Source organism: Thalia democratica, chromosome 6 (assembly GCF_965202585.1).
Source record: "Thalia democratica chromosome 6, ktThaDemo2.hap1.1, whole genome shotgun sequence".
In the NCBI taxonomy this organism is placed as follows: Eukaryota; Metazoa; Chordata; class Thaliacea; order Salpida; family Salpidae; genus Thalia; species Thalia democratica.
The window spans coordinates 11720560-11747043 of NC_139170.1; the positions used below are offsets into that span (position 1 = coordinate 11720560).

At 24.3% G+C, this 26484-nt stretch overlaps 1 protein-coding gene across 3 annotated transcripts in view; it reads right to left on the reverse strand.

Annotated features, from left to right (window-relative positions):
* Positions 1 to 21670, reverse strand: part of LOC145837840 (diacylglycerol kinase theta-like) — a 41117-nt gene extending 19447 nt beyond the window's left edge. For 2 of the 3 annotated variants that reach the window (XM_082945294.1, XM_082945293.1), the window contains exons 1-2: positions 21500 to 21670; positions 3740 to 3965 (exon numbers count right to left, since the gene is read on the reverse strand). In XM_082945294.1, the coding sequence (XP_082801420.1) occupies positions 3740 to 3965; positions 21500 to 21643 (370 nt within the window). In that variant the 5' untranslated portion in view covers positions 21644 to 21670. Of the gene's footprint in view, positions 1 to 3739; positions 3966 to 6291; positions 6359 to 21499 lie in introns of those variants that run through there. The other variant, XM_082945295.1, reaches the window with a different exon arrangement.
* Between the last annotated feature and the right edge of the window lie 4814 nt (positions 21671 to 26484).

Here is a 26484-nt window from a genome sequence, read left to right on the forward strand (position 1 = left end):
CTTCAACTAGCTAAAAAGCTCCAAGGTCATAATGATAAAGTGTTGAAAAAATGAATAAAGTAATATGAGCTAACAAATTTGAAAAACTTCTGACTGGGTAGAAAAAACTAATCTGAAATTTAATATGTATGAGGCATATTGTTCTTAAAAACTGTAACGAAATATTAAAAACAACTTTATTTAAGATTTATTTTATACTTTTTTTAATATTTATTCTGTTTAAGTATTGTTTAATTTCAAATGACTTAATATTAACTACCACTTTTTAAATATGGTTCATTCATTTTTTCATTTTATAAAAGGAAAATTCTCACTTACATATTTTTTGTAGAAGCAAATACTAAAATTCATCTTTATATATAGTAAATTTAATAAACTTCAAAACAAAGAGAAAATAAATTGAAACTATTTTCTTCAAACTATATATCATTTTAAGTTTCAAAGAACAAATATACTTATATACAAATTATTTATGTATGCAGTTTTAGACTGAAAAATATTCAAATAAATTTTATAGAAAATTGTACAATGTCATATAATAATTTTTAGAAGTGTTTAGAATCTATAATATTGTTAAATTTTAAACAGTTTAAAACAACATTGAAATTTTTTTAACATGAACTTGTTTTTTATGCAACAAATTGAATGTAAGAAATTATTCGCAGTTAATAAATTAGTTTTAGTAAAATAAGAAAATTGACTTATAATGAATTTTAATCTTCAGCTTAATAAATAGTTTGCTAAAGATCAGTTTAGTTGTATAACTGGTCAGCTCTACCTTGAGTCAAAATCAAAAGTTATATAACTTATTTCTGAGCTCTTTTTCATCCATTTTCGGATTACAAATAAACTAAATATATCTGGCTTATTTTATTCAAACGTAAAAATATATTCTACGTGCAGTTCCTACGTTTTAGTACACTTTAATTTCAATAAACTTTATACTTTTCAAAAACCTGAACCAAAACATACTATTTAATGTTATATAAGTTAATATTTTTTTTATTTTAATCCTTCTTTTAGGTATCATTTAAGTATTAAAAAAAATATACTGTGTCAAAAATTAAAATTGTAAAACTAATTAAACGAATAGATTTTTAAATAATTAAGACTCAAACTAATACTTTTACAAAAGTTAGACCTTCACTGTATAAAATAGTGCATTTATTTCTACTTTAAACCATAAAAAAGGTATAAGTATTTTAAAGAAAAAAATTTTTAACTGATACTCATTTTATATACTTCGTAAAAATAATTCAACGTTAGCAAGTTATTTGAAATAATTATACTATAAAAAAATTGCGAATTTTTTTCAACAAATATTTACTATTTAACATTAATTTTCTTGCTTTTCTTACGAAAAATTTCGAAACTTGTAAAAGTAGTAAATAAATTTTTGCATTCGTAGATGGTCTTAAAAAATAATTCTAAATGCAGTTCACTTAAGAAGTCAAAAACCATAAAAATATTGTTTATCATTTATTTTTAAAATTCTATCATAAAACCATTGAATATTTTCAATTGAATATCCGTGGTAGTATTGTTTTATAGCCCACGAGGGATTTTTTTACTTTGACTACATTTTGTTCTTAGTACAACCTTAAATTTTAAGATAGCTGTATGTTTAGATTTGAAAAATAACCTTAACTAGTTACATTTTTTACAAAACTAACAAAACGTTTTAATTATTTGATTGCAACAACGTATACAAATGATTTTTTTTAACAAAAAATGGAAAAAGTTTTAAATAAGTTTAAGCACATCTGTTTAATTTCTTTTTATAGACGATCTTTTTTTATATAGAAAATTTTGCTTCAAAATATATTTTAAACTTAATGTTTTAAGTAACTTTTTCCCTATAAAATTAAAACATTTGTAAATAAACGTTATTTAGTTAAGAAAATTATTTAGAATATACTTTTCCCATTTTACACAATTGAAAAGAGCTTTTAAATTAACTTTTACTATAAAAATAAATACACAAACAAGAAAAATTAAGCAAGTCTGTTTGAAAAATTTTTTTAGAAGCATGTTCAGTTTTAAACTGGAGAATGTTATTTTTACTGTGAATGATATAAAACTATTTAGCTAGCATTATAGCAGTTTTAAAAGTGAAGTTCTTAAAAAACTTTTGGAGTTTTTGTTCCTGGTTATTTTTATTAGAACAGTTGTTTTGTGTTAACTGCTAACTTTAACAACTGCTAACTTTAACAATCTTCAAATTAAATATCTAGCCAAAAGTTTAAAAATAATATATATAAATACGTTAAATAAAATAAATTTTACTTTGCTGTATTAAGTATACATATATGTTATGTATGTAAAGCAATTTAAAGTATATACTTATAATACTTTATTTATTTTTAAGAAAAGCTTTAATTGTTTTTGTTTAATTTATAATTTATTTAAAGCACAGAATTTCCTGTCACGATAGGCAGTTAAGGAAAGTAGTAAAAAAAACGCTTTTTTATAAAAAAATAATATATGTAATACTAATTTGAAACCGAATCAATAAAAGTTATTTAATTATAAGGTTAACTTTATGTTCTCTAATTAGGTTTAAGATATGTAAAGTAAATTAAAACAAGTCTAGTAAAACTAATAAAAGTAATACTCAGTAGATCTTTTTAGAGTAATTTAAAAAATATTTTAGAAAAAAGTTAGCTTATTCTTATGTAAATTTTTAAGTTTTAAACTTTTTAAATGAGAGTAGAAACCATACCACCTAGTGTTTAAAATATAAAACAGTCAATGTAACAGTTATGGTAAAAAAAAATTTTAATAAAAAATAACATTGAAACATTTGTTTAAACTAACTATAAAAACGTTTTATTTTTTATTTTTAAGTAATCAAATAGTAACTTAACAAGGTATAACTTAATGTACCACTATATAATGTATAACTTGTATCTTTTATTAACTATATAATTTCATACTAAAATATGTTTTTTATTATTTAGTTTAAGAGCTAAAACATAAACAAGGTACAGATAATCTTTAACTAGCATGAGTTTATACTTGTATTTAAACTTAAAAACGCAAAGCAATATTTTCTTAAAAACATACGAAGAAAATATGAACTAAAAGTAGAAAATAATTTTTAAATCACGTAAAAAATTATTCACTTCAAAGGTAAATATTTAACAAATTTAAACGAGTTAGTCATAAACAGTATTCACACAGACAACAACTGTAACATACTAGACATACATTTTACTTATTTACACCCGTATGAGTTAAACGAATCCTCATAAACTAAAATGTTGATAGTTCTAACATTCAAATACGATCTTTTACATTTACATGCAGGGTGTACGACTCGATAACCGAAAGGTTCCTTTGTCCTTGGACAAAACTTTTTTAGCGCTTTTTGTTATCGTTCAATAAACAATATATATACATATATATAAAAAGGTTTATTTGAAGATGCAAAACTCAAAGAACTCGAGTTTCGTGGTTTCAAGGTGGGCTCAGTGTGAAAAATTTAATTTATTAAGTTAAATAACTTAATTCTATACATATATATATATAGTTTATTCAAATGGCGATTTTAAAAATTCTGGAACATATGTTTCACAAAGCTTTAATTTTTCATAAAGCTTTGATCATCAGCCAGTTAAATACTCCAGCATTTTTAAAATCGCCATTTGAATAAATTATTTAAAAGCCCTTCAAGTGGGCTCAGTTGAAAGTGTTTACGTTTAAACATTAACCTTATTTTATATATATATAAACAAACCTGACAACTGCACGAGTCCCTGCTGTCGAAGGCCGACGAAGGAGTCCTTCTTGTGGGGAACGGAGACGCACGACGCCGGCAGACGCAGCTCCTCCAGCCGCGGAAACTGCGACGCCACCGCGCTGCTGCATTCTGACGTCACAATCGGCTGTTGCGGGAAGTTGTGAGCGGAGGAGTTTTGCAGCGGAGTTTCGAGCAGCGTCGCGGGAGGGTTGCTCTTGCTGTTCTGTTTTGGTTGTAAAACTGGTTGGTTTCAAAAAGTTTTTGATTGATGAAACAATCCAAACATTAATTTAATATATATTACTATTTTGTAATCAATAGATGGTTTTTAAACTGTACGAAAGGAGGATTTTTTTTCCTTAAACGATTATTACTAGTAGTTTGTTTACAAAAGCTTTTTGACAGTGTTTTTTATGCATATAAAAGTATTTTAATTAACTGATTCGGTGTTTTACTTAATAGCAAAACGTTGGTACTTTCTACTACACCCAGTTTTATTTTTATTTTAAGCTTTCTGTAGTTTTGTAGTATGAGATCTGAATAAATTAAACAAAAAAAGAGAACAAACTTTACGTATATAAAACGGCATAAAGAATACTTAGCACAAAACTTATTTTACTAGCTTAACACCTGAAAATAAATTGTTTAAGTAAAGTAAATTATTTTTTAAATGAAAAAAGAAAGATTATGTGAGAAGAACAAGAATTTAAAAGTAATTAAAAACAAAGCTAACATAAAATAATAGAAAAAATAGCTTATCACAAGTAAGCTCATAAGATAAGTAGATATTTTTGCTAGACAAACTAAAATGCCAATTTACAGTGGGTAATACTATAGTTTTAATTAAACATAAAAGAAGGTATCTTTACAAAAAAAATAAAAGTGAATACAAACTTATTTTTAATCAAAAAAATATACTTGATCATAGGAACATATTTTGCAAAATTTTATAGTATTAGTTTCTAAACAAATTTTTAGTCAAACTATTGAATGTTGTAGAACTTAAACTTAGTACACTTTAAGGAATGATTTTAGCTATCAAACATATAGATTAAGCTTCTTAATATAGATGATGAAAATATATATATACATAAACAACAAGATGTAAAAGTTAGTTTATACTTTTATTGCCTTTAAAAACGGTATAACTTAAAAAATTAAACTAGAAAGACTTAAATTAACACAACAATTCAAACAAAACAATTATGATTTGTACTACAAACCGTAAGAACTGTTTTTTTAATTCTAATTTATATAACTATGTTATTACGACTTAATTTTAAAGTTGAACAATAAAATTCTCTCAACTTATGAACATACATATAAAGAGACGAACTAGATTTTATTTAACAGATTTTAACTATTTTAGTGGTATGTATGAGACCTCCACTCGTTAGTAAAATCTAAAAAAAAGTTAAAACATTTATTAGTTTATTCACAATATTTTACATTTATTTGTGTAAACCTTTTTTCAGGTTTAATTGACAACTGAAGATCTTATATATACCACTATAAGAGTACAAGATTGGTTTTTTTTTTATATAATATGTTCTATAACTAAAGGAAAAATCTAAAGTTTTCCCGCTATAATAAACTACGAAAACAAAAATCTAGATAGTCAACTATAAAAGTGGTTTGTTTTAATACAAAAATATCTAAGTTATACAATGCATTAATTTTTATTTAGTTTTTGCACATACGTTTAGTCTCTATATATTGCATTTAAAGTTTTTAAGAAAAGTTTTTTTTTTAAATTAGATACTTGTCATCCTATTTCCTAAAATCTATTAATTAAACATTAAACATATTTTAAGGCCACATGGGGTTCAACTTGTTTTTTACAATATGATCTCATTTATTAGAGTTTAATCTGAGCTATCAGACATACTTAAGCGCTTAACAAAACTCAAAGTAACTTTGGAGATATAGGCGATCAAAGTCAGTGACCTCATAAGGTTCCCTAAAAAGGCGCAAACCAAAACACAAAAAAAAAAACTATTTCACTAAAAACCTATTTTTCTTCTTCAAATTGTTACAGCTAGTCAATTACTAATATTTAAATCGATTCAATGTAAGATTTTTTGCAAATTTTGAAAAATACAAACTTTTTTAAAAAAAAAACTTTTTTTTGTTTTGCTAATCTAAAATTTTTATTTCTTAAGATTTATCAAAACCCTAAATCCAATGTCTTTTATACTATAATAGAAATATTTCCTGAAAGTTTGAGATCTCTAGCTCGAAAAATGAAGGAGAAGATAGATTTTTAGTGAATTTTATAATTTTTGAAAAAATTGACAATGAAAAAGTTGTGGTCTATACGTTTGTATTGGAAAAATTTTACAAAAAAGTCTATATCTCAAAAACAAATTAAGATTTTTATATTCTATAAAAACTAACCTTTAGTTAAAATTTTAAGCTTTCATATAAGAGTCAATATTAACTTTTGTAAAAAAAAATATTGGAATCCCTATGGCCTTAAAAAACTTATAAAAATGAACGAAAATTGGTTACTAATCTATTAAATTATGTTTTTGATTAACAAATCTTACCTTTTTCTTTCTTTTCTGACTAAAAGATTTCATTTCAATTAAACAAATAATTTTTCTTTGTCTTATCATAAACACTAAAACAAATATTATTTCTAAATTAAATTTTCAAAAATGCTTTGCTCAAGATAACTCGAACTAACTGTGAACAGTATAAAAAAGACTAAAAGTAGAAATAAATATTCAACTAAATTTAAGTAATTTAATTTTCATATTTTATTTGCTTGGTACTTATAAACACAAATAAGTAAAAAAGATAAAAGAAAAAAATTCACATAGAAATTAGTTAGAAAAAAACGAGTTAAAAAACATACTTACGTCAATGGTAAAAGAGCTGCTTTAAATTTAATCTTTTATATTAATATTTTCCAGTTTACTAGAAAATGAGAAACTAATTCAGTAACACAAACTTGACCCAATGAATAAAAAAAAATTCTTTAAATAACTTCGCATGGTTCAAAAAAAAAACAAAAAGTAGCAAACTAGGCTGTTATTAACAACAAACAAAATCTATCGGAGAATTATACGCCATTAAAATATTTTTAGACTCATCAAATCTGAAGAGAAAGTACAAAGCTTAGTTTTTGCATTTTGTATAAAAAATTAATTCTGCTTTAGTTATTTTATTCAATTTATTTATACAAAAATCTACGACAACACGCAGAGAGAAACGTTTAGTACAAACGCAGCTATAAATACACTTTGTATTAATTTATTCTAAATGCTTGAAGATTTTTGTTATTTTTCATTACGAATTCCGCTTACAAACTGTTTATAAACAAGTAGAAGCTAAACATTAAATAAAGTTAAAGCTGCAATTGTAAAATCTTAAGTGTTTTACGAAAATACAAAATGTTAAAAAAAAAATAAACTAAAACTTTTTAAAAAAGTGTTGAGTTTTATTTTACTAAGTTAAACTTTTAAAAATAGCTATTTTTGTGTTTTGATTTGATCAGTCTAAAACATAATTTGTTTGATTTAATTGTTTTATTTCTTTGATGACCTTAAAAAAACACCAAAGAATACGCAATTTTTATTATGAAAACTTTTTTTAAACTTTAACAAACTTAAATTTATTAATATTCATTACTAAGTTGAGAAACATCACATCTTATTAGAACTATCATGTTTCAACTAAAAATAAGTTTTAAAATATGACTCATCAGCAGTCTAGTATGTCATCAACAACAAACTACGCAGAACTTTATTATGCTCTCGCAGTAAACACTTGAACTAAATTAATAAGTGAGAACATTCAATTTAATCCAGTGCTGCACAAGTAGTACAATTAATAGTAAGTGTAAAAGAATTTTTCAAAACGCTTAAGTTTTAAACACGTGTTTACAAAGCCTTAGAAACTCAAAATTAAAAAAGAAGATTATGTAATAGGTAGTTTAGCGTACAATAGGGTTTAAGTAAAAATAAAAAGACTTCTGACTTTGACATTTTTTTCTTTTAAAAGAACTTTAAACTAGAACCTTGTATCTTAATGCTAATCACTTCAAAACACTATTAAACTGAGCTTTTAATGAAAATGGATACTAAGCAGTAATAAATAAAAATAAGTGAAGTAAAGTTTTCAAACAACTAGGGTTAAAGAAAAAAAGCAGCCTTACTTTATAGAAACCTTATCTTTACATTTGAACTTCAACAACTCTAAAAAGTTAAGTAAAAATTAGTATGATTCTTAACAAAAAATTCATAAATTACATAAACTCTAGACTAAATAAAAAGTAGAGATATAAAAGTATTACTGAAACAAAAAAAAGTGTAACTATATTAAAGCACAACTTTAGTGATCAAAGTTTTGAAAATAAAACTGTAAATTGTTTAGATCAAGTAACAAAAATTATAAAACGAAAACTAAACACTCCAAAGTGCTATACAAGGATACAAGGAAACTATATAATTACTTAGTATTTTACAGTTGAGTCTTGAAATTTTTATAATCATCCTGAACTTAAGCAATAAGTAAAAAGCACAATTATACTATCCAAACAATTTTTTTTGCATAAAACAAACTTTCATACTCTTAAAACATAAAAACTTCAATATCAAAGTACTCTATAACTTGTTTATACTTCTTTTACTGTTGCAAATATCATATACCTTTTTTAAATTAGTAACAATCATTAAAAAAACTGGATGGGTGTTTTTAAACAATATTTTCAAAGTTATGTCCGCAAAAAAAAAATACAGCAACCATATAACTGGTTTTAGCAGAATTTTTACATACTATAATAACTTGATTTAGAGCTACAGAGCTAACACTTTATAAAAATTTATATTCAACGAATGATTCTTTTAATCATAAAACTTTAAGTAGTCAACAAGATAAAAACTTTTGCTTTAAAAATGATAAGTTCAAACAAATAAAGTCACTGATATTTACAAACTAGTGAAACTATTTTATTCAAAAACCAAGGATTTTATTTCAACTACATAGTTATACAAATTTACAAATTTATACATTTAACAAGCAAGAGTAAGGAAAAATATAATAATAAATAAGAAAAAATTGCAGTATTTTCCTTACTAAATAACATCTATACTCAAAATCTAAGTCCTAATAAATTTTCTTTTTCTTAAACAAGGCAAGCTATGCTACAACAGTCTTCCAAAACAAAGGCTATATCTCTGCTACAGACTAGTAAACATAAGGGTTTAAGCAGTGCTGCGGTTAATATTAGTAACTGCCAAACTATAGCTGGATCTGTGCAGCAACACAGTTAAATGTGTGACAAACTGCATAGTGACGTAACTTTCAAAGCGTTTTTCATTCGTTAGAACTTCGCAATAAGTTTTTTTTTTCTCAATGAAAAACTACACTACGCTTTTTGCACTTTAAAAAAAAGGTCGGATATAAGAAACTTTTAGCACCAGTGCGTAAGCGAAGTTTATTTTTAGCTAGTTTCTGTTTGTTTTTTAGCGAAGTAAAACATTATGCAATACTGCTATGAAACGACGGAAGACTTTTTTATAGTTATCCAAAATATAAACAGTTTTATATGCATATTAATGACTTAATGATAATGAGATACCAGTGCGTAAATGAGAGTTTATAAACTTTGCGTTTCTTTCCCGGTTTCGAAATTTCAAACGTGCAACTTTTATATACTTAAAGAGGTGTTTACAATAAGCTTTTATGTAAAAAGCCGAGTTTATATAAAATAAGACTCGGTACGTAAATGGAAATTATTTTAATATCATCTACGTAAGTTTTGAAAAATACTATGCTTTTTTATGAATTAATTTGCAGTGTCAAAAATGGTTGAGTTTGTTTATATACGTGTTAAAACAATTTTGACATATATACATAGAATGGAGCGCTTTACATTATGACAAAATTAACAGTAATTGCGAAATGTTTGTTCAGGAAAAAAAATATGTCAAAAATAAGTGTAAAGTACATATAAAACTTGTTGTTTTTGGTTAATAAAAAGTTATTAAAAGTATATGATCAATAATAAAAAATATTTCGTTATAATACTTTGTTCAATTTTGTAGTTTAGTTTTTATTATTGACTACAAATAAAACTGCCTGTTTAAAAGTATTTTGTTTACAAAACAACAATCTAACATATTTTAACAAAACTTACAAACAAATCCTTACTTAATTAAACTTAAAGCTGTTCGATACTGCCTTCAAGCGGAGACTTTTTTTAATTTACTACACAAAAAGATGCAGGTGATAACTGAATTACAAAATAATAAAGAAAAACAAGTTGGCACAATTTTTTAATAGAAGTAGTTTGTACGAACTTTAAACAAAAATGTTAAAACTTGGCTTTTTTAATTGCTGCCATTTAAAGTTACAACAAACGAATATATAACTTGGTACGAAAACCATTCATTAGATATACATTAATAAAAAAATATATAGATCAACTTACTCGTCCGTTTTGCTAAAGTTCATATATAATAAACATAACCTCTTATTTCAATCAAAACAAAACTATAACTTATTGTTTTATATCATATAATATTTTAGCCATGCACCAACTAACTTGCAAATATTAAAAAAAGAGTTATGTTAATTTTCAAACATGTATCGGTTTTACATTAAAAAATAAATCAAAAACAACAGAAAAACAGACTACATGACCAGAGTAATACTGTGAAAGTTCAATAAAAAATGTTTTACAAAATAAATTTAGCCGCAATAAAAAACAACTTAAAACTCAGTTATTTCGTGCTAAGAAAGCACAAATTAACCATAATGTAACAAAAAATTGTTTTAATAAAAAATTTTAAAACGTTTGTTGTATGATTGGAGTATGTTAAAGATATATTTGAGTTTAACTTTGATAACTCCGAAAGGTTAATAGTATGCTATTTAAGATTAATATCTATAAATAAAATTTCTGAGAAAAAATCAATATTTTTTAGTTTAACAAAACAAAAACGAAAATTCATTAAACTAAATAGTTTAGCATAACTTAGTCAAGCGGAAAAAACAAAAGAAACAAATCTTATTAAAAACTTAAACTAAATTAAAATTAAAAAATCTTACATTGCAGCTGCACGCAGTTGCACAGTTCCTTAGAAAACCACAAAATAATTTTCGGCTTGGCATTTTTATCACAGCATATGGAAAAATAAAATTTAAATTATAGTATTCATAAGCTGTAAAGAAGGTAATACGGTATAAATAGTTTTACTGTTAAATGGAAAAAAAAAATTAACTTTTTCCAAGCTTTAAAATCAACAGTATATAGATAGTATTGTAGATAGTAACAAAAAATAACTTCAAGTCAAAATTAGTTGTTTTTATTAATAAAATTAAACACCAATTATTAAAATGGTTTTTCAAAAAAACAAATAAAGCTTTGCATTAATACAACAATGAACTAACTAAAACATCGAACATCTTCTAGCTTTTTTTTTATTAAATATTAAAAAAAAAAAAATTAATTAACTACGTATAGCAACATAAAAACTTCTAATTTACAAAAGAAAGTAAAACTATAAAATTTGTCATATACTTTCTATAACAGCTATTACACATTGAACTTTACCAATGTTGACGTTTTAAACTTCTCACCAGCTTTTAAACTTTATGTACTCGTTTATTTTTAGAACCAAGTCAAATTTTTTTGTAATATTCACACAAACTTTCTATTTATACAAAGGAGTGCAAACTTTTTAACTTTTGTTGAAGTTGAGACTATTTATAAAGCTTTAAGTTTTCTACAAATAGAAAAGTTGAATCGAACTTCAAAGCTATTTGCTTTATTACGTTAATGGACAACTTGTATGACAAATACTGTCGCTTTTGAACTTGGCTAATTAATCAAAACTAATATTTCTATAAACATTTATGTCTATTTGAATTAAACTGTTTTTTTTTAAGTGTTTTAAGCTATACACAGTTAAATTACCGGCTATCAAACTGAATAAAGTAATAACTAGTTTGATAAAAAAGACCAATATAAAAACAAATTATACAACTGAACTTTAAGTATACAATATGACTAATAAAAGTCTATACAAAAACATATCACAACTAGACATATATCTTGCTTTAACATTGTAAAACTATATTTTAAAACAATTTTCAACTTTTTTATGCGTAATAAGGCTTAAAAAATTACATGTCTTAATGTTAAAATCTTTTAATCAATTTCAAATTTAAACAATAGAAAGTTTTTTCTTATGTTTTTTTAGTAACTACATAAAATCTTTGTTTAACTAATAAAATCTTTAAGGAAATGCTATTTAAGATTTATTTATTAACTTATTATTAATTAACCAAACAAACTGAAATTTATGGATAAAATAAATTGCCAGAAGCAAAACGTGAAAAAATTTGACTACGAATAATCAAATAACACCAACATTAGTATTTTAAGAGGCGTTGCAGAAAAACACACGATTTACCTTTAAAGAGATACCATTTAGCATTTTGAGTGTTCCGCAAAACTCGTACACTTTTTTAGTATTTAAGCTCGCTCAAGGCTCAGGAAAGTGAATAAATTCTACTTTAATCTTATGTGTAAATACTAAGTGATGCTTTTAAATAAATGAGTGTAATATGAATAAAATTATGATACAGTTTAGATAAAGAAAGAAAATTCATGCTAAACAAAACTTGAACTACTGTTATATGTTATCTAGATGATTTTAAACTTTTGAGTTGAAGTTTGTTTTTAGGGCGTGTTAATTTATATAATTATTAAATTGCTTTTAAGCTGTGGAAAACACTAAATAACAAAAAATAGACTTTTGATTTGTTTCTAAATGGTAAAAAAAATAAATAAAAGCTTTACAATAACAATTTTTAATTCCAAAACTAATAAATGAACTGCAGCTTAAAGAATTAAAGATTGAAAAACAAGCTTATAGCTTTATTTAAAGTATATAAAACTAAAAACATTAAAACTTAAAATTAAAACAACAGCTTCATAACACTAATAAGTCACTAATATAACTGATACACTTACAATAAACGTAAGAAAATTTAAAAAAACTTAGTAAAAATAAAAAACAAAATCAAGCTTGTTCGTCTGATACTTATGAGAATTATTAGTTAAATAAAATTAATATATATGAAGCTCTATAAAGTTTCTTTTTGTGTGGGAGTACTTAATTAATTGAACAAAAACAATAAAGAAAAAATTGACAAAGAATTAAATTTTGTTATTATAAAATATTATAATTAAAATTTATTCTTTATGTATAAAGAATTTAAATATTTTATTTATTTTCATTACTTTATTTCAGTAGTTTTTTTGGTAGCATGAAAATCTTTGAAGTATTAAAACTATGGTGTGAGCATTTCATATTTCTTGTTTTTTTAAGTATATTTTTATACCTATTTTTAAAATATGAGCAAAAATAACTAAGTTCATAGCTTAGCATCTGTTTACAACTTTATTGATATACTATGTGATATTTTCTGAACACATTTTAAGTTTTAAAAAAGATTTAAATTGGATACTTTTGGTTTTAAGTGTGAAAATTAGATTTCTCAACTTAAGTTTAAGTAATTAGGTACAAGTAACTTACTTCAAAGAACTCTTGTTTATATAGAACAGCTCCTAGAATTTTATATTTATTTTAACTTCAAGAAGATTTCTGTACATACTTTGAAAACTAAAATAACTGATCTAAAAGGCAGCTAAGCATCTTTTTACATTTTTATTGAATTACAGTGTGATATTTTCAAAAGATACTTAAAACTTTTTATAGTATTTAAATTGTGTGCTTTTGGATTTAAGTTAAAGAATTAAAGTTCTCAGCTTGGTTACAAAGATATAAACACAATTACATTTCAATTATTTCTATTCAAATAGAAATTCTTCAATTTAATTAGAATTTTTGAGATATTGTTTTTTGCAATGTTTAGTATTTATTATTTAATTACTACTACTTATGTATATATTATTTACCTATTAACAAGACAATCTTTTATTAAAAAATGAGTACTTAGTACCAAAATGTCAACATTTATGTTTAGACTCAGTACTAGTTTTAACTTAATCAATTTTTGTCAAGTAGATCCTAAAGGCTCCCTAAACGTTTTAAACATATGATTTTAAGTGTTTTTAACTATTGGAGGTAAAAAAAATTAAATGACAATAATGCCTAAAAATGTGGTTTATTAAAAATGATTTATTAAATTCAAAAAAAAAACAATATTCCTTGGCTATTTATTTACATTTCCTTATGCGCTTTCAACAAAACAAACTTTTTGGCGCGAAAAAAGAAGTTCTTCTTTTCAACACAACAAAAAACAGAATCAAAGCCATCATCTATGCACAGGAGCATCACTTGCCAATAAAGCAGCTATTTATAGAAGGTTTGTGGTGCGAATTAATAACAAAGTTTTCAATAAGCCAACGGCAGCTTTACATAATAGGCTTTGCCGTGACAGCAATAACGCTAGTGTGCCAAGTTTAATCTTATTTTTTAATATATGCACCAGCAATTAAGGGGGAAATTTATTAAATTTGAACAAAAAGGCAGTGCAACAAGTTAAAATATTAAATTTTTATAATGTAATCCGTAATTTTTCAAATAACTACACTTTTATGAAAGTACAAATACTAAATTTATTAAGTTAACAGTTTTAATCTATACAGTTGTTATTTGTACTAAAAAAGAAACAATGTTTTAATTGTCATTTTCAAGATTTTTGTTTGATTAAAATTAGTTATACGTATTATTACGTCCATCTTTATAGTAAAAAAAAACTCAAAACATATATTTTCAGACAAATAAAATTAATTTATTTAACTATTGTAGCCTTTAAAAGGGTAAAAAATATTAGAAGTTATTTTAATTGTATAAATAGTAAATAAACTTTTGTATACAAAATAGTGATAAGGTAATAACTAACTTTTGTTTAGCTTAGCTAAAAAGTTTTTTTTTAATTTAAGTAGTTTAAATTAGTCAGTAAGTTTAAATGTTAGTTAAATTTTTGTAAATTATTTTATAGAAAGATTTAGAGCATAGAATATACTGTTAAGCAAATATATTTTTCTACGTTATAAGCATCGATACTAAAAGTTTACAAACACATACAAATTTCTTGAAAAAACTTGCTTTATGTAACCAAAAATTTCAAAGTTCTACAATTTATTTTTTTTTTGCTTAACTTTTAAACAATGACAAGAAGCTAGAAATCGATACAAATTCAAATTTTGAACATAAATAGTTTAGCAATAATCTTTTCAAACTCGTTCCGCAAATACTTTTTATTGTTCTTTTTAAAAATAATATTTTAAATCAAACAAGTATTTTGTAATTGTTCGATGAAACAGCATAAATTGCTAAAAGATAAAAATAGATAAGGTTAGAAAAGACTTAAAAAAAAATACACCAACTTGAACTTTTTACAACTGACATACTTTTTACTATAGTATATCGAAGTAGTATTAATTTTGAGAGCATGAAATAACTCGTTCATTCAAAACAAAACTAAACTCAATGTTAATTGAATAAAAACAAGTGTAATACAGCATACGATACACCTGCATTTTTTATTTGAAAATTATGTCACACAGTGGGCTGAAAAAGAAGATCGAGTTTCAACTGACTACAAAAAAATAATTTTGGTCAGTATAAAATGAATTCAAATAAATAATTGTAAAGAACTATACTTCTTGTTTTCAAAACTGGCTTAGTTTCTTTTTACTTTAAGTAGTTTAGAAGTTAGTAAATTCAAACGCAACAAGTTCATGCTATTTTCAAATTAAAAACTACTTAAATTCTTCATAATTTCTATCAAAAAGTACAAAAAAATACCTGAAATAGGTAATTATAACTAATCATTTTATCCTTTTTTCTAAGTTTGGTATATTATTACTTGTTTAAAAAAACAAAGTTAAACAAATTTTTTTTTATTACTTTTTTTAGCATAAATATTCTTTAAAATATTGCTTACAAAAACCTTTAAAAAAATTTATACATTCAAACTTCTGAAATTTTTTTTGTAACTTCTCTGTTATATATGATCTAGACTTAAAAAATGTATGGGGTTTCCTTGTGGGTTTTTGAATTATATGATTCTCAGTATTCCTTAAAGTTGCACTAAAACATGCCTGAGACTTCAAAAAAAAGATTTAGAAACTAAAAGAGTATCAAATTTATATATTTTTCTATTTACTTACGCTGCTCTTCAATGGCAAGAACAATACCACTTAGGATAAAAAAGGTAAGAAAATAGATACATATAAGTATTTCAGGTATTTTTGAGTAGTTGTTGCAAGCTTTAATTTTGACTTATAATTCATATGTATTTTAGGTAAGTTTTAAACAAAATGTTTTGTTGTAATTTATACGCCGCATTGTTGTAAAGTAAAGTAATGTGAAGTTGGCCGCATTTAAACTTACAAAAGTTCTGAATGAGTCAAACCGGAAAGGAACAAAAACAGTTGTGAAAGAGACTAAGTTCTATTTATTAATGTATAACTGTATGTTAGTTTTTTTGTCGTCTAAAACGTCAATTACTGCATGCCAGCCCACTGTAAGTTACCTTCTTCTTACTAATTAACTAAATTTCATAAAATTATTTACACTTATAGAAAGTACTTTATACATTTAAGTACATTATAGGTAATTGAAATAAAGTTCGAGAACTAGAGCAATAAACAATTGAAATTCTAATTTTTTTTAACTTATAAAATAAAGGCAAAAAAATACTATAATCGAAATACTTTATAGCTAATTCGCAACCGTGGCCAAAATCAAAAGCTAATCGAACCTAAACGAATTTCAAAGCGTTTCCTTTTACCTTGAAACGAAATCGCTATTCACGGGAACAAGGTTGCAGCTGAAAATCAATAAAATGCACAAAACAAGAAAACAGCTTTAAAGCTGGAAGGGGAAGTTGATTGGTTGGAAGGACGCTTCAACTTGCGCAAGACTAAAAGAGCATACAGTTAATACTGAGCTTGGAATTAAATGTTAAAGCAAAAGAATTCGTATGTAAAACTTTTCCGCCCGCCCACAAACGAAATACACATGGCAAAATCAATAAGCGAGCAAAGTACATTGTTTAATTCAATAACAGGCTTTATTGGAATTTTAACAAACAGTTTGGAAAAAACAAAAGTTGTGGAGCCAGTTCAAAAACAAAGGCTCTGACGCAAGTATAAAAAAATCGTTGTTGTTGTTTTTTTGGAAATAATTAGGTAATACTTGTTTGTCTCAATTAAAACTTGCTAAAACTGAAGCAAACAAGGTAAGCTTCATTGCAAAACTCAATATTTTCGTTTATTAGTTAATACTATTTGTTTATACCATTGTGACTAAATAATTGTTTCTTTATTTTAAATTAATATGATGTTTTATATGTGTTGTACGTATTGTTTGATTGAATTTGTTTATCTGACGTTTAAACAAACAACCAACAGTAAAAAAACAATAATAATAAAACGTGACCAAAGTTCAAACTTAAATCCAAACAAAAACTTTATTTTATATAACATAAACATTGGTTAAAAATTGTAGAAGTTTTCTTGCTTTAATCAACCTTAAACTTTCATTACTTTACTAAAATCAACTAAATTCACAAAAAACCTAACTAATGATAACAAAAATTTCACTACATTTTCAATGGCTATCAGCAAACACAAAAAAATTAACTAAGTTAATATCAAAAAATGTAATCGTAAATTGATGCAAGTATGTTTTGCTTCTTATGAAGCAAAACATACTTGCAAACCTTGAAGTAATAAACAAGTACTTTTGATTTGGAAGAAGCAATTAATGAAACATATATACCATGTGTTTTTCAACATGTTTGCTATATAATAGTTTTGCAAAATGCATGAAAATTATTTTAAACTTTAGTCATTATTAAAACAGCATTTTTGAAGCTAAGAAACAAAGTAAACTTGAACATAATTCAATTTACACCTTATAAATGATCAAAATCTTAATCTTGATATTATTATTTTCTAACAAAACTTTACTAAGTAAACTGCTAAAATAATAAATCTTTAATCATTAAAAATATACAAATCAAAATAAAGAACATTTACTTTTAAGTAAGTTTTAAAAATGAAAGGACGGTATAATCATACTAACAACTTAAAATTGCAAATAATAAGATAACATTTTCTAAAAGAAAAATGAGAGCTTTTTGACAATGATCTTAAAAGAGATATTTTTAATTAATCGTCCAACATTAACACCAACCACATCTACCAAACTTAGCTCCGCTTTTATTTTATGATGACTAGAACAGCTTGCATTTAAAAGAGTTCAAAAATAACTTCTGAAAATTTTGCTACTATATTTTTTTAATTTAGTGCTATTTGAACATGTAAAAAATTGTTCTCAAAATCTGAAATGAAAAAACGAGAAAATATAGCTACAGATAAATAAATGTAAGGTTTCTTTACTTAACGTCTATGAAAATCAATGTTTAATATGTATAAAAGTTTAAACAATCATAACTTTTTTTTAATTAAAAAAATATTAAAACTTGTAAAATAGATAATAATTTTGTTTTTCAAAATGGTATAAAGAGTATAAAAATGTCAGTGTTATGTTAAAATAAAACTTTATTATGTATATTTTCAATAGGCATCAAACAGAATTTTAAGTAAAGAAATGTTTGTACAAACATACGCATCAACTAATCAAACTAAAAGCTCTTCAAAGAGAAAGCTAAATAAAGAGAGCTATATACAAATTTAAAGTAGGTATAATATAACAGCAATAAGGGAGATATTGTTTAATGTACAGCTTATGTAAACGTAAAAGTTATTTATAGTGTTATGTTTGTACAAAAAGTGCAAGAACAAACAGAAATGATCGAAATTTAAAAAAACGTTTTAACAGTTGATAGGTATTATATGATCAAAAAAATAAATTTCAGTTCTATAATTTATTTATAAATAATAGGTACAAAATGTGAGTATGATCAATGCTTCATTTTATAAGTATTTGATAAAATTGTACTTTTTTAATGTATAAAAGTTTTTAAATGTAAATTCTTAAGCTTATGATTCTGGGTGATCAGATGGAAATATAGATTTATAGAAGTAATCAATTTAAAATTGCACTGTAGTTTATTATTTAATGTCTAATATAGCACTCAGAAAATAGTAAATTATGAAACTTATATTACAGAGATTGAGTCTCTTACTTAAGTGAAAAAATAAAATATCATATTTCTAATACCAAAAACTGCTCAGATAAGATGCAATATGCAGTAGAAAAAAACCTCAATAATTGATCACTTGAGACTTACGTGTAATTTCCAAGCACCATTAGGGATTATTGGTGAAAGCCGCCTATTAAGTGTTTGCCTTCCTCGATAATCAATAATTCATTATGGCTAAAGTGCAACATGTTTAGCAAACGTTATTTAAATTGGCTGGCTTCCAACAAGCTCCATAATATAAAAGTATTAAACAAGTTTTTGTGGAATAAAACACGTTTAAAGTCCGTGTACACCCAGTGCAAAATTATAAGCCTATAAGCTAAAATCAATACTTACTTGGAGAAGTAAAAACATTTGTAGCTGAAAGATTTAAGTTGGCTGATTTTTAAAAACATAACGGCTATAGTTTACACAAAGTCTATAAAATTTATATTCTTTTGATCAGATGTTTAGTTAGCATGTATACAAAAACCAATGCCAAGCTCAAACGGATGTTTTTCAAACCCCATGTTTCAACTTACTCAAAACTGGTATATGGCTGTATAAAATTAATAGGGTAGTTTATTAATACGTTGCTAGTTTAAAGAATAAGTCGGTTAACATACGTAATAAAAACTAGCGAAAATGTCATAATTACATAGGTTAAAGCAAAATAATCATTAACTGTTACACAAATAAAAATGTAAAACTATATACAAATGTGTGTATAGTTATCTACTGTAAAAAAAGAGCAGGCGTTATGACGCAATAACAGCACACAAATATGTCCTGTTGTTGGTAAATAACACAAATGTTCAGTGTTTTGCACAAAAGAACAATTATGTATTTTAGCTGCATCCTTTGATACACAACTTAGCTTCTATAATAAAAGCAGTTTTCTGATATAATACAAAAAACTTATGTTTAAATTTAACTGATAATATCAGGAACTTAAACTTGTGAATTTAAGTATTTAGTTTAGAGTAAGAGTTTACAAAATATATTGCTAGGGTTATATACTTTTTGCACAAAAAATAAGTAGTATAAATTTCAGATATTGACGTATAGTATACTTTAATTAAATTAAATAACTTTTAAGTTGAATAATGGTTTTAAAATAATCTAAAATGATAAAATTCATTAGTTTATAAAACAATAGTGAACTGTGCTTGAAAGACTAATAATTTTGTATTTAGCTTTAAAACTATTTATTATGGAAGTTAAAATATGAATTTATTTACACGAAATCGTAGTAGTAGTAGTAGTATTAGTAATTTCTAACTACATAGTAATCATTTCCTAAGCTTAAAATGAACTTGAACATGATTGTGTAAAAAAATTGAGAACTAATTAAAGAACTTGATTTTTAAATGTTTTTATGAATCTACAAAAAAAATAAGAAACTTAATTAATTAAATTTGAAAAAAAAAATTAAAAAGGAAAGCTTTTTAGTCAATTATAAGTTTAAACTTTTGTTATAAAACTAATTATTTTACATACCAAAAGCATTTGAATAATTTTAAAATATCAACAGCTAAAGCAGAGCATAATATAGATAAAGTCAAGTTTTGAATAATAATCAACTATAATTCAAAATTTTATGAGCAAAGTATAGTATGAAGCAAAACACTTAAAGATAATTTTAACAAAAGTTACTGAATATTTTTTAATGTGATAGATTTTGTAACAAACTAGTTTTATAGTGAAAAGGATTTAATTAACTTTTTGAACTATTTTATATACTTTTTATACTAGTTAGTTTACCGACTGTTTATAATCAAAACCAACTATCTAGAAGAAAAAAACTTAACAGTTTATGAAACAACTAAAGTGATTAAAGTTCAGAAACATATATTTACAAGACTTATATAATAAACATTAAAATGAACATAAATTAACTGTACAATTGTTCTTACATGTACGAATAATCAAATATTGTTGAAAAATATTTAATTGGTTAAAGTTTACATTTAGATGCAAAGTGTTACACACTCTTAAATTCAAGTAAAGTTTAAAAAACTAACTTTTATATAGAAATAGTATATATTATATTATTGATCCTTCTGTCAATGTAGTTTAACTAAATAGTTTAATACTTGTTACTACAATCACACTACACAATTTTTGAACACATTTTATTTCGAATATTTATTTTGATACTTGACTAACCAATGCTGATATTAATATATAAAAAACTGCTTTTTTACAAATATAAGAAAATATATATTAAGTAATAATTTTATTGTTAAATTATTGTGGTAGAAGTAGTAACTCAATTTCAATAAATGTTCATAAAAATTAATTAGATTTTTTATAGTTTTAGTTTAATGTCCATCTACTCTTTTTGTAAACAGTTTGCAAAACAATTATACCCATCACTTGCTAAAATAATAACCTTTGTTAACAACTTTTAATAATTTTTTTTATGTTGTAAACTGTTGATTAAACACATTTAGTGATAACTAGGCCTGTTTAACATGACTTTAAAGCAAATGTTTGTCTACGGCTACACACTTTCACCTGGGTTTTCAACATGCGTACTTAAACCACAGACAAGTGTACTTTACTTTTATTACATACACAAGTTTTTTGTCTTAGACAAAACCCACAAACCTTTTTTTCGACATTTGGTTGTTGAGCAAACTCGTCCTTGCTAGTGGTGATTATTTTTTCATTTGGGGCGATTCCTTTCTGATGAGGGGGAATTCTCTGTTGTGTGAGTCTGCGGAGGGGAGGGTGGCCGTTCTGAGCGAGCATTATGACGCAACAATGTACTATTTATTTAACTCTGTGAAATAATCTAAGTTATAAAAAACAAGTCCTTTAAATTTTGTTAAATACTGTTACTAATAGTTTTTTTGATAAACATTTATTTTTATAATCATTATTTACTTTTAAATACATATTACCAATAAACGTTATATAAACCTGTAGAAAAACATTACAAAAATATTACTTTTAAAATTGTGAAAGAGTTATATACTTTTAAATTATCTTCAACGGTTTTTTAAAGGTGCTTAATATTTGCTTTAAAGTATATCAAACTAAAATAACAGTGTTTGAAAAAAAAGAAAAAGTTTTGATTAAAAATTATCATTATATTGCTTTACAGTTGTAGTTATTTTGTGTATGCTTTTGTTAACTAATAAATCATTGCTACACAAAACGCAATTTGCAATAAACACGAACTTTAACAATATTTTTTTTAACATACTACAACAACAATTAATGTTTTATAGCTAACTCTATGCTGCAAGTATTAATTATTGTTTTAGGTATAAGAATTAAATTTAGTTAACAGTTTAAACATCACTTTGTATAAAGTTACACAAGTTTTCAAAAGGAACTATTTAAAAAATTAAAATTAACAAAAACTTGTTTTCTTCAAAGTCACATGAGTTTTGCTGCTAACAAACGACTTTCATATAAATATAACAAACAGCCATGCAAACAATTTTTTTCAAACCTCCGCTAACTTTATTAGATCTAGAAAAAAAACTGTGTAGCAAAAATCAAACAGTCTTAGGGACTGACAAAAAACTTTGAGCCTAAATAATACCAACTTCAAAACTGCGTACAATAAAATATGCCTGAAGCTCCAATAAGTAGAAGCACTCGAGCATGACTGGGGAATAATTAAGTTTAGGTGAGGCAATCTATAAATAAACGTAATTCTATACACAATAGGATTTATTTTAAATTTCCCTTTTTGTACTGCGCGGCGTATCTTGGAATTCCTCGGGCACAAAGCTCAGTAGTTGCTTGTGAGAGTTTCGAGCATCTTATGTATGTTATTTTGTACAAACTATTGAAAAAAATATATGTTAAATAGAAGAAAAATAAGAGTAATACGAAAGTCCTTCTTTTTTCAGTCTTGGAATAATTTAAAAAGCATTTAACTTGAAGCTAATCTAAAAAAAATTGTTTTTTAGCCTAATCTAATAAATACTTAATATTTTCACAGAATAAAATATCAACTTTGGTATATAAGTTAATTTATTTTTTTTGAAAACTATGTTGCTTTGAGTTTAATTGACTAATATTTAATTTTTTTTCATTATGTTCACAAACAAAATACTTCGATCAGTGCAGAACTTAAAAAATATTTAAAATTAAAGTAAGATTATATCAAAAACTGCAAAATAATACAAGACATGTTCTATTAAAGTTACTTGTGATGAGCTCATTTGAGGAATTGAAATAAATCAAAATTCAAAGTTAAGATTTGATTGAAATTTTTAAAATATTTAAAATTGAAAGTAAACTCATACTTAAAACAGCAATATAGTACAATTTACGTTTTATCAAAGTTATTTGTGATGAGTTCAAAATTAAAATTCAAAGTTATACCGACTATCTAAATATTGCTATATTTTGAACAACATTTGTTTAACATTAAAATGTCAATCAAACTAAAATAAGTAGTCAAATTAAAACTAAAATGCATCAATTCAAGTTCAAGTATTTCTGTAGAAGTAACACAAGATTTGTTAAACTTAAAAATAAGAAACCTTGACTAAATAAGAAAAAAATGTGAACTTATATTGTACTATACAACTTTTTGAAAGCAATGGGAACCTCAATAAAAATTTATTTTTTTGCAAGAAATTGAACATAAGTTTTACTAAAGATCATGTAAAAAAGAAAAAAACTCTAAGATGTTTACAACTTAACAAACAAATAACACAGCCAAAGGTTATAAATACATTAAGCAACTAATTATATTATCAATTAAAAAGTGAGAGCTTGAAGGTTAGCTGTATAATCAATTCCAAAATTTGTAAAACTAACTATAACTTTTTTTATCACGTTAAATCTTCACTTAACTAAAAATTAATGTATTATTAAAAATAAAAATATATTTTATTAAATTAGACTCAAAATGTTTTATACAGCTATTTAACTACAGTATTTCAAAATATGAACATTTAAACTGTAAGAGATTCAAACGAATAAAACTACTTAATAGTGTAATTAAACAACTTAATTTCAAAAACTTAAGACAATTGTACAAGTATGCATCATAATAATTTCAACAGCTATATTATTCCTATATAAAACACTGCATAAAAACTAAATATTTTAAATTCAGAGAAAATCAATGTACTTTTTATCACTCACAAACAAGCTACAAAAAAACAATACAAATTGCCAACAAAACACAAGTTGATCAACATCAAAGAATTGCGCTAATCGCATGGAAGCTGTGGAAATTAGAGCAAGCAAAAAAAGAAAGCAAGTTTGCGGCGGTGAGACATTTAAAGTTTGAAAAGTGCACCACAAAAAGGGCGAATTTCCGCGCACAAATGACTGCACATAATGTGCGTCAAAGAGTGCAGCTGGAATGAAACGCAAAAACAAAAGTGTAATTACCAAGATACTGCTGTCAAATGCAAACTGAATTACATTATATACTTATATAATGTATATTATAATTATGCTTGCTTTTTATGTGATAAAAATCCTTATGAAATGGTCCAACTTAGTTTTAAATAGACAGTAGTTTCATATGTATACAATTTAGACAATTTTTCTGTTTGATTAAGTAGAAATATTAACTATATACTATGATGATCTTTTTTCAAAAGTTAAGCTAGCAAAGTGGTCAAAAATTAAAGAAATTCACACAATTAATTACTAGAGTAATTTATAAAAATATTCTTAATTGTTCTTTTTAGTAGAAAAAATTAAATACAGACAAATAGTTTAAAGTAACGACACTTCTCTGTATTAAGTTGAAACAAAATTCAAAAGAGTCTAAAAATATTATTCTTCAGAGAGAAGAACATATATTAAAAAGTTATTTATAAATATATATAATACATTCTACTTGATACTTTATAAATTGTGGCTATAATACTTCAACAAGCTTGTTTTGTTCAGATCTTTTATTAGAAAACTTCACAAACAAACATTTTTTTACATTTAAAACAACTTTTATATTTAAAACAAATTTTTCTTAAATTATGCTATTTTAGAATACAGAATTAGTTTTTTAAACACTAACTTTTAGAAGTTAAGACTTGAATTTTGAAAACTACAAATATATGTCTAAGAAACTTGATAGACAGACTAAACACTATTTTCATACGCAGCAGTAATAACCAGTTTTTATGTCACAGAAGCATCCGTTTAAATTTTAATTTAGTAAAAATGGGGCTCTGTTAAGATAGTGCCAAATTTTTGCAAGCATCTTGCATTATCCATATTGATTTATTGATCACAACCACTTATGTGTGCATTCATTACTTATATTAAGTTTTCTGCAAAGTTATTTCATTTTAAGCAATAAGAAATATTACTAAATATTAAACTGATTTTCAACTACCAAAAACGTACAATTGTTTAATTAAAACTCTGTTTAATAAATAAAATATTGTTAATTTGAATCTAAGAAATATATTAAAATGTTTATTCTCAAACTTCGAGTTATGAAACTCAGAGGATACAAAAATTTCGACTGGAAAAATAATTGTTGTACATTGCTCTAATTATTGAAAACTCACTATAACAATATAACTATATAACAATATAGTTAATTTAAGTATTAATATTTAAATAAATTTGCTTAAACAATATTTAATTTCAAGTAATAAAATATTAATTATAAAATATTTTAACAACATTTTTAATGAATTTCTAATTCTTAAATACAAACATAACATATATACAATAAAAACAACATAAAAAAATCAATCAAACTGTTACACTTTTGTGGTAGAAGAAGGATGAAAAAGTTATTGGTAAAAAGTGGCATTTGAGGTGTGAAGTTTTAAATGTCACATTACTTAGCTGATGCTACATAATACTTTATAAAGACTAATATTTCAACTTGAATTTTTAGCTTACAAGTTCAAGGTATTTAGGTTTTAAAAATGGTTGTAAACTCATACAATTTTGAGTATAGCTATGTTTGTTGTATTTACGGAGACTATAAAGAGCTTTGTACATCTATTATTGTATCTAGACTAGTATTACCCTTATTGTTCTTGTTTCAAATGATTTTCATTATACAAAGATTTCTAAAAGTATACAATGAGAAACCCGTTTACTTTAAAAAGTTTGAAATTTTCTATACTTGATTAAAAAGTTGTCTAAAACTTTATTTAAGTTAAAAAAAATTGTATTTTCTTGAACAAATAAAAATCATTTTTTAAAATAGAACACTATTGATTTTTCTAAAAACTGTTTGCAAAATTAGCTAATCCCAAGACACTGAGTTACGCATAAAATTAGAAAGCACAACTTGAAAATTCCATTTAAAAAAAAATAAAAACAAGTATTTATATGAATAAAGTATGTGTTTCTGAATAAAACTTTTGTAGCTTTAAGTTATGAAAGAAATACTACTAGATATCAAGCTGTTTTTGTTTATATTTTTGACAAAGCATTTTAGTTCATAACCTAAAACTTTCAAATTCTTTTTTATTTTCAGTCTTATCTTTATGAAAGTTTAAAATTCTATAGGAACATACTTTTAAACTTTTAAAATAAATTATACTATTACTTTTCTTAGTAGATATTTTTTATTGAAGGTTACAAATTTTTCATTTTATATATAAACTGTTATTATATTTTGTTAAAAACATTACAAGGAA